Source organism: Trachymyrmex septentrionalis, unplaced genomic scaffold (assembly GCF_001594115.1).
Source record: "Trachymyrmex septentrionalis isolate Tsep2-gDNA-1 unplaced genomic scaffold, Tsep1.0 scaffold97, whole genome shotgun sequence".
Lineage (NCBI taxonomy): Eukaryota > Metazoa > Arthropoda > Insecta > Hymenoptera > Formicidae > Trachymyrmex > Trachymyrmex septentrionalis.
In genome coordinates, this window is record NW_017306160.1 from 35,123 (window position 1) to 44,124 (window position 9,002).

A 9,002-nucleotide genomic window follows, 5' to 3' on the forward strand; every position below is an offset into this window, starting at 1 on the left:
ATATATATATATATATATATATATATATATCTACACAGATATACGATAATTTTACCTGAAATTAGCTATTTAAACTTAAACTGATTTGATATTACAAAATGGCGATGTATATTACCGCTTTTCCGTCGATTGACAGAGTATCTCAAACCAAAATTACCGAAGATACAGAAAATACTGAAATAACTGCGAAGAAAAAATGTCTCGAACGAGGATTTACAGAGGGCGATCTCTGTCCATTCGTGAGTAAAAAAATAACAAAAAAAATAGTGTACCATTGACGGATCTAGCATTTTTTTATTTAACAAAAATTGTTGCTTTTCTTCAGAAACTAAAGTGGTCCTTCGGATTAAATCCGGAAGTACCGATCATAAATCTAACTACTACAAACCGTACGTTATTGGCATACGCCTGTTCGCATATAGCGATAATTTACGACTACGATTTAAAGAAAATGTTACCACTCCTAAGTCACGTTGGTATATGTTTGAGTTTGCCGCGAAACAACACTAATTACAAATAATACTAAAGAATGATCCTATAATCCTTTTTAGCGAAATCCTATTAAAATGTTGTCAACCTCGCGTGATGGCAAGTGGTTACTAACAGCGGATTCTGGAAAGGACAGTGTAGTAGTGATTTGGGATACAGAACAGGGGTAGCTATTGTTTTTTTCCGAAATTGCTTTGCAAAGTTATGTCGAGTATTACTTTGAGTCTCATGTGTTAAGTTAACGGAATTATCAATATTCTTAGGGTTTCCGTTTGCACTTTATTTAATCCACATAATAGTGAAGATATCACAGTTGCTGCTATTAGTCCTAATGCTAAACAAATAGTCACCGTTGGCGGTGGAAAATGTCAGAATGTGCATTTCTGGTTATGGACTTATAGAAGAGACAAACCAGATGGTTTGTTGTCTTCTGTACATTTATTAATTATTTTCTCATCTTAAAAAATTTAATATGAAATACGATATGAAATGTTAATATGTATTTTTATATTAATTATTGTCGAGGATTACATTCTTTTATATTATTATAATATAATTATTATTTATTTACACAAAAAATGCAATCATTATAATTAACATTTTTAAAGAATATTTATAATTGTTGAATAATTCAGAATTAGCTAATTTAAAATATTTTTAGCATCGACTTCGTTAATCAACATTGCTGAACGTGTCAAGGGAATAACTTTCAACGACAAATGTCCGGAACAATTTGCATTGACGACCGATTATCACGTTTTATTTCTAACTTGGGTTGGTGAAAAATATATTATTATATATATTTATAAATAATCATATTACATCTCAGTTGGAACGAGATAACGAAATAATAATATAAATAAGTAAAATACAATTTCGAAATAATAAAGATAACAAAGATAAAAAAAATTTTATGTAAAATTACTATCTTTATTTTTACATAAAATTTCAAGTTTTGTTCTTTAAAAAGAGTTACAAATATAATTAGATTTTATATTAATTGTGCAAAAAGAATAATATAAACATCATCTTTTTTTATTAAAATTAAAAAAAATGTTGAAAGAAAAATACTTTACATAAAACTATTTCATCTAACATTTGATTTAATTCTGAAGATATGACATACGATTTCAATTACAAAACATTTCTTGTGTATAACAACAATGATAATAATAATAATAGTAATAATAATAACTTTACTTATACGTATAAAAGACGAGAAATGTATTTTATATAACATATACAATATATATAAACAAAATAATAAAAAAGTAGCACCTAGCTCACAGATGAACTATATGATGCTGTTTATATGACTCTTGATATACACATACTTAATATAAAACTAATAATAGTGCACTAAAATAGATAGTTTGAAAGAATCATTGATATAATAAATATCAGTAGAAATTATAATAAGAATGAAAACCATAAAGTATGATCAGACATAAGAGACTTTATAAAATAAAATAATATAACGTGTTTCTTCTTAATTTCATAAATAAGAATGGTCACGTTTTGAGTTATGATTGTCCCAAAGTTATGGCAAAAGTTCAACGTATTGGTGTCTTTAATGCATCATGCTACGTTCCAGAAGTACAACAAGCATTTACAGCAAGTACAAATGGTATCGTCTGTATTTATATGTATATTATAATAGTTTATTAATAACTTTAGTATCTATTAAATACTATTTTTCTTATATTGCTATTATTTTAGGCTACGTTTTAGTATGGGACAATGTTTCCTGCAAAGACAAACACGCTTCTGATGATACTAATTATAAGAAGAAAAAACACAGAAAGACTCTTAACTTACAGAAAAGCAGTATTACTGTTATTATTGATAACGAAGGGTATGTGAATTTAAAGCCTAAAATCACTTTAGTAAATCTAGTGGTAGTAGTATTCTTAATGTAATTTAATTTTGTAGTGTGCTTGTTACGGGAAATTCAAATGGTCGTGTTACTTTCTATGATTATCAATTGAGATTTTTGTATTGGTGTGAAAGTTACCATCTTGATTCCATTCGGTGGCTAAGCTTCCATCTTGAATCTGATTTGTTAGCTCCGTTATTTGTAACTAAAAGTAAGCTTTATTTTGAAAGAATCCTCTGATAAAAAAATTCTTATATCTCGAAGTTTATTTAGAAGTTTTAAAAAATTCAGAAATCTATATAGATCATTATTATTATAGTTATATTTATATAATTTGAAAAATTATAAATGAATTTTAAGGGAGACATTTGCCCAGCAAAACGCAAATAGATTCAAAACTCATTGTAAATGCAGAAGCTATTTCACAAGATGACAAGAGTGATAAGACCGCCGAGACTATCAAAACAACATTGAATCCTTTGTTACCGAGTGTTACTCTACAGTGTTCTCCATTTAATATCCGAAATTTTCTTGTGTGTAAGAACTAAACTCTTGAACTCTAAAATTATTATATGAATTATATACGTTAAAACATCAATATATGTATAAAATACATATATTACTTGATATATCATCACATTCTTTTTTTATCTACATTTCGCTTTAGGCTCTTCTGCGGGAATAGTAGCATTAATGAAAATTCCAATGCAGAAATGTTACTTTGTGTTTCATCACCCGGTTGCAATCGTAACTAGTATGGATAGTCATCCAGAAAGGTGGAAAAATTTCAAATTAGCTTAGCAAGATTCTGTTGAAATAAATATAATACAATAACTTAATAACAATAGTAATTTTTCAACGACAGAAGTTATATGGTTGTGGGCGACGCTCAGGGAACCATACATTTATATAATCATGAAAAATGCATTCTGCTAACATCCAAGAGCACGCCACCTCTTCCAAACTATCGACCGATTCTCGAAAAACAGAAGATTGAGGAAAACATTATTTATGTCACCTGTCCGCAAAGCCACAAAACCCTGAAGGCCGTTACGACTCTGAAATTCTCACCAAGATGTATATATATATATAAATAATGTATACTAATAAATCTTCAATGTCCCTTTATTATTGTAAAGGAAGAAAAGGAAAATCACGAAAAGAATGTTTATTTTTTTAGGCGATATGTTAGTGTGTGGTTTGGAGAACGGGGCGATCTGGATTCTACATCATATCACCTTAGATCCTATAGATGAAATACCATATAAGCACTCTTCGACAGCCATTAATAAAATTATTTTCACACGGTGTGCCGAATACATGGCTTATACAGTAAGAAATCCCGCATTCCATGATAATTCGCAAATAATATTGCGCGTTGTGGCAACAATATTACTAATTAAATTAATTAACCGACTCTAAAGGTAAATAAAAATTTTATTTGTAGGATAACGCGTTGACTGTAGTAGTATTTAAGAGAAATCATACGACCATCGCTTCAAAATATAATATGTGGAACTTGATCGGAAAATATCACTCGCATTATTTACCTATCAGAGATATACTTTTCGGCCCGGCCACATCCGATTCCGATGTACCGCGGTTTTTCTCTTTGGGAGAAGATCGAGAGCTCGTCGAATACGATCTCGCGCACAGGTTGTATCGTAAATGTCCCATTGTGTTATTTGTGGAAAATAGTTTAAGCGATTTGATTGAAATATTTATATGCGTAAATGTTATTAAAAATGATGTTGTGAATGAGATTAATATAATAGAATTATAAACATGTAGAATAATATTGCGATATTATGTAAGGTAATAAAACAAATATTTATTTCAGAGTCATGATAAGAGAAATGCGAAACACAATTTTAATAACATTTGACTTTTATGATTTTCTGGATTTGAATCGGAGATGTTTATATTTCCAAAATTTATAAAAATTATTATTTTATAATTATATTATTAAAAAAAACCAGTGTATTATTACCAGTGTATTATAACCTTGAATCGCGATTAACGTAACGATTTAGATATTCTCTAGTTAAATAACTATAAATATTTGAAGAAGGTAATAATTTTCCTTTTAGAGAAGATAATGTTTTACATTTTATAATTACATTACAGCGGGCCATATCCAGTGCCAGGACTTAAAATCTTGCGTATCGATCAGATCGAACAAAGTGCCGTTCCTCTTTGCCTCGCGTGGTACCCTGTGTCCGGCATTGAAAAATTTCTCATGATCTCAAACTCTGAAGTAATAGTCTTGCGATTCTTCTAGATCATGTCAGCAAAACGTAATATCTTAATTCACAATTGCAGTACAAATATAAGATCTTCAATGATGCTACCAAGACAATTTGCGGTACTTACTTAGGACCCACGTTCGAAAAGCCAGTAAAATATATTCAAGTAACACAAGAAATATATAAGATATAACTGTCTATATAACTATAAATAGAAAACGTAAATTAGTAAAAACATTGAAAAGATATTCTAATAGATATGATTTTATCTATAGAAATTTTAACTATATTAATATAAACAGTTAATTAAACTGCGTTTTTTTTCTTTAGAAATATTCATCAAATATTTTATAACGCGGTATAAAGTATATTGTTAAAGAACAAAGAACTTATTTCTAGAATTTATATTTAATTCAAACTTTCTGTTTCTCTTGATTTATTTATCAGAGAAATGCCTCCTCTTCGTAATTAATTAATTATTATATTAAAAATCTCACTACAATGTCGTTAGATCTTAACCGATAAAGTTGTTGACCATGGCTATATGGTATATGCGACCGATAGAGAAATTGGTCTTCAGTTAATGCCTCTTGATGGTAATCCATACAAGATTGTCGGCATAACAGGCCATCCTCAAAAAGTTAGATACTCTATATATACATATTTATGTTAACAACATACTATGCTAACAACATACACGAGAGTATTATGATCCATTTTTATTTACAGATAATAGGTATCTCTGTCAGCCACAATAAAGAAATACTTTTTACCGCAGGTTACAATGATCCATGTGTGTTAATGTGGAAAATCCAACTGAAGTTAGTTGTCACGACTGTGTTAAATTTTATGTAAAAATTAAAAAATCACATAAATTTTTTTTAATACTAAAAAAACCATTGGTTATTATACAAGCTTGTTCTGTTAAATATGAATATGCGAACGAAAAATTCATTTACTTTGATTGCGTGTGAAACTAAATTTCTTGATTCTGACATCATCGTTTAATGATTTTAATAAACATAACAAATTTTATCATTAAAAAGAAAAAACAATTTTTCCAGATCTGTTGACAAAATGGCACGATTAGGCGGAGCAGGATTGTCGCCGTTTTATTGCCTCATCAAAGGTGGGAAAAAAGGATGGTTAGCAAATGAGATGAAGGCTCAGTTCTATTATGCGCAGATATTACATCAAGGCGAGAATACGACCGATGTTAGAATCATCTCCGACACTGTGGATCTCGAGCAAATTTCAAATCTTATGCGAGCTATTGGATATTTTCCGACCAACAAAGAAGTATCACAAAGCAGTATATGTATACATATGCAATGTTTTATAAGTTAAAATTTTAATTTTAAATGTCGACCTCTTTAACAAACTCCGGAAATATCTTTTTTTACTTTTTAAAATATTTAAATTTACCTTTATGATTGAAATAATTTTTTACATTTTTTTTTATACTAAACATTTGTCTTCTGCCACAAATTAAAAATTTTCAAATATAAAATTATTTATGTCAAAGTAAGCAATAAGTAAAACAATCGTTTTTGTTCATTAATTGCATGAAAATTATAATAAAAGATTCATTTGCTTTAAGATATTGCGAATATCTTTTCGTGTTAAGATTTGCTAAGACAAAATATCTGTTTTGAAGGTAGAGAATATTATGACAGAAGTATGGTACAAACAATACGTTGAAACCGGTAAACTTATTGAAAAGATCACTTTTGAAGAATTTGTACGACTGTATGTGAATCATCGACCGGTGTTTGGAATTGGTATGCGTCACATAAAGGAAGCTTTTCGTACGTTCATCGAAGAAAATGCCGACAGTATGAAAAATCCTACTTTAACGCGAGAGCAGCTTGTGGATATTTTAGGAGGAACGATATCGAAAACTTTACTGGAAGAGGATAAACCTATTGGTGAATTCATTATTAATTAATGCGAATTTACTATTATGAAGTACCATTAACTCTCTGGAACCGATATTAAAATCTGCAAAACGAATAAAGCTATTACGTATTTAATTTATATTTATATTTATATTTAATTTATATTTATTAAAAGGCACTAATTAATTTCAGAAAGAAACCAAAATGTAATTCGCATTAAAAAATGAATTTAGATTTTCATATCCTTTAAGAAAATATTAATCAGAATAATTCAAATTTGCAAATGTAACATAAAAAAAATTAAATTATTTTCACAAATTTATATTTGAGTGAGCCTAATATATCTACCATTAACTTTGGAAAGTTGATTGATTAGTTTATTGATTTTGCCAAAAGTATATATCAAATTAATCTAATTTTAATCTAAAAAAAGCACGACTAGTAAAGTAGATACTATTATCTCCTTATTTAGTACTTTATTAGCCCTGCTTCTATTTAAATTATTTATTGTATTTTAAATTAAATACACATTAGTAAATGCAACAAATTATTTCAAATACAGACAAACAAAACAGAAACATTATAAAAATTTGGATAAATAATGTGTATGTATGTAAAGTAAAACTGAAATTTAATTTGCACTACTTTCAAAATATCTTAATTATTCAATATTTCTTATTATTTTTTATATTGTTATTTGCCGTAGGTGAAATGTTGACTTTGCAAGAAGCATATACATATCTCAAGACACTCATGTTCCCCAAAGAGGAAATGGTTGAGACTCAACCAAGTCTATCTCAAAGATTCATATCCTTCAATTTCCGTTTCCTTCCGGCGGTAACTATTTTAATCATATGTTTAAAAACACTATGCAAATAGGCCATAAATAAGATAAACTAGTTAGGCTTCCCGAGAGTAATGTATTATTACGTTATGATACAGAGGATATCTTACAAAGATTTTATCATGGACATCGTGGGTGTTGAATCGTTGGAGGAAACTATGGCTGACAATTGAAAAAATCAGCACAACGGTTACTTGAAGTATTCTAAAAGGAAATTTTTTACAACTATGTACCGCTGTGACAAGGTCCGTTAAAAAGATATTGATAAACCAAAGACAAAAACTGCGCGCGCGACTATTTCATTCTTTTAAAATTAAAATTAAGATTAAGAGAGGCGCTAGAAGAAAACGCTGGCAAAATCGTAGCCGGCATTTGTTCGTCGTTTGCTTCTTCGGTTCGCATAAAAATATACAGCACACGAAACTCGAGAAATAATGTAAAAGAGCATGACATAGATTCGTTTCCTCGTACTTGCTGTAATACTGTTTAGCAAAATTTTCAATAAACATTTTGTAATTTATCATTATTTCTAATATTACAGTACTTACGATTGCGCATCGTTATTTTATCAATCAAGTTTATAGCCAAAAAACGTCTATCTACTACTCACCAATATTCGTAAATCCGTACAATAAAATTAATACACAGACAATTACCATAGACCGGCTTTTTTTACGTGGTAGAATTGTCAGCGGAAGAGATATTTTGACTGTTGAAAGAATAAGATTTTATTCCAAGACAATACCTATATGATAGACTAGAAGCAAGGAAAGATTCGCCTTCTGAGAAGTAAAGGGTGCGTTAATTTTGGGACACCCTTTACATTGCTTTAAGGAAGCGCTATACAACAATATTCGCTATACCGCACCGTCATCATTAAAGAAACCAATCGATGGCGCTTAGCGATATATAGCGATTAAAAAATTTAGAGTAGTTTGATATCAATAAAAAAAGAAGGCAATCATAATTTCCGTACCCGCGGTTTTAGAAAAATTAAAAAAACTGTGATACCACCAGAAATACTAATCTCGAATCGAATTGCAATCAGGCGATTCAAGTGAAGATCCTAAGATTCGTGAGACGCAACCCTGCCACATTATTAGGCTCGCATACGATTTCGCATCGTTACCTATACTATCATCAACAAGGTACCATTAAACACCGACTTATAGAAATTTGCATTTTCTTATTAGCTTATATCATATTCATTTTATTCAACTAAATAACGAGAAAATTCAGACTTATTAGTCTGAGCTGGATGTCAGTGCCTAAATAATATTAATATATATCTATGTATGTAGTGCTCCTGAGCATACATAGACACATTGTGAACAACACAAGAAACTCAACACGAATTAAAACTGATATCACAACGCATTATCGTAGAAAAAATAGTTGCAAGAATTCTGACGATCAATTTTTTAACTTTATCACTTAGTATGTATATTTCAACGAATTTAAAAATTCACAGTTAATGTTATTGATAATGTCAATGATAATGATCCGATAGGGATCAAATGTCTGATCGTGTTAATTTGTTATAATTTAATAATAAACATATTATTATAAAAGAATTTACACAAAAAATAATTAACGTGAGCTCTCAGCCCTTTCGTTTTTTCAAATTTTTTATATATATCTAGTTCTGC

At 29.3% G+C, this 9,002-nt stretch overlaps 1 protein-coding gene across 2 annotated transcripts in view; it reads left to right on the forward strand.

The window, feature by feature from the left end:
* Positions 1-8,539, forward strand: part of LOC108756334 (WD repeat-containing protein 66-like) — an 8,815-nt gene extending 276 nt beyond the window's left edge. Inside the window, exons 2-22 of one of the 2 annotated variants that reach the window (XM_018500076.1) lie at positions 137-239; positions 326-472; positions 552-655; positions 753-907; positions 1,151-1,263; positions 1,996-2,116; positions 2,209-2,344; positions 2,422-2,576; positions 2,726-2,902; positions 3,033-3,141; positions 3,231-3,442; positions 3,546-3,697; positions 3,813-4,021; positions 4,493-4,622; positions 4,688-4,777; positions 5,123-5,251; positions 5,341-5,432; positions 5,676-5,910; positions 6,269-6,539; positions 7,216-7,346; positions 7,452-8,539. In XM_018500076.1, the coding sequence (XP_018355578.1) occupies positions 137-239; positions 326-472; positions 552-655; positions 753-907; positions 1,151-1,263; positions 1,996-2,116; positions 2,209-2,344; positions 2,422-2,576; positions 2,726-2,902; positions 3,033-3,141; positions 3,231-3,442; positions 3,546-3,697; positions 3,813-4,021; positions 4,493-4,622; positions 4,688-4,777; positions 5,123-5,251; positions 5,341-5,432; positions 5,676-5,910; positions 6,269-6,539; positions 7,216-7,346; positions 7,452-7,526 (3,046 nt within the window). In that variant the 3' untranslated portion in view covers positions 7,527-8,539. Of the gene's footprint in view, positions 1-64; positions 240-325; positions 473-551; positions 656-752; positions 908-1,150; positions 1,264-1,995; positions 2,117-2,208; positions 2,345-2,421; positions 2,577-2,725; positions 2,903-3,032; positions 3,142-3,230; positions 3,443-3,545; positions 3,698-3,812; positions 4,022-4,492; positions 4,623-4,687; positions 4,778-5,122; positions 5,252-5,340; positions 5,433-5,675; positions 5,911-6,268; positions 6,540-7,215; positions 7,347-7,451 lie in introns of those variants that run through there. The other variant, XM_018500075.1, reaches the window with a different exon arrangement.
* The last annotated feature ends 463 nt before the right edge of the window (positions 8,540-9,002 follow it).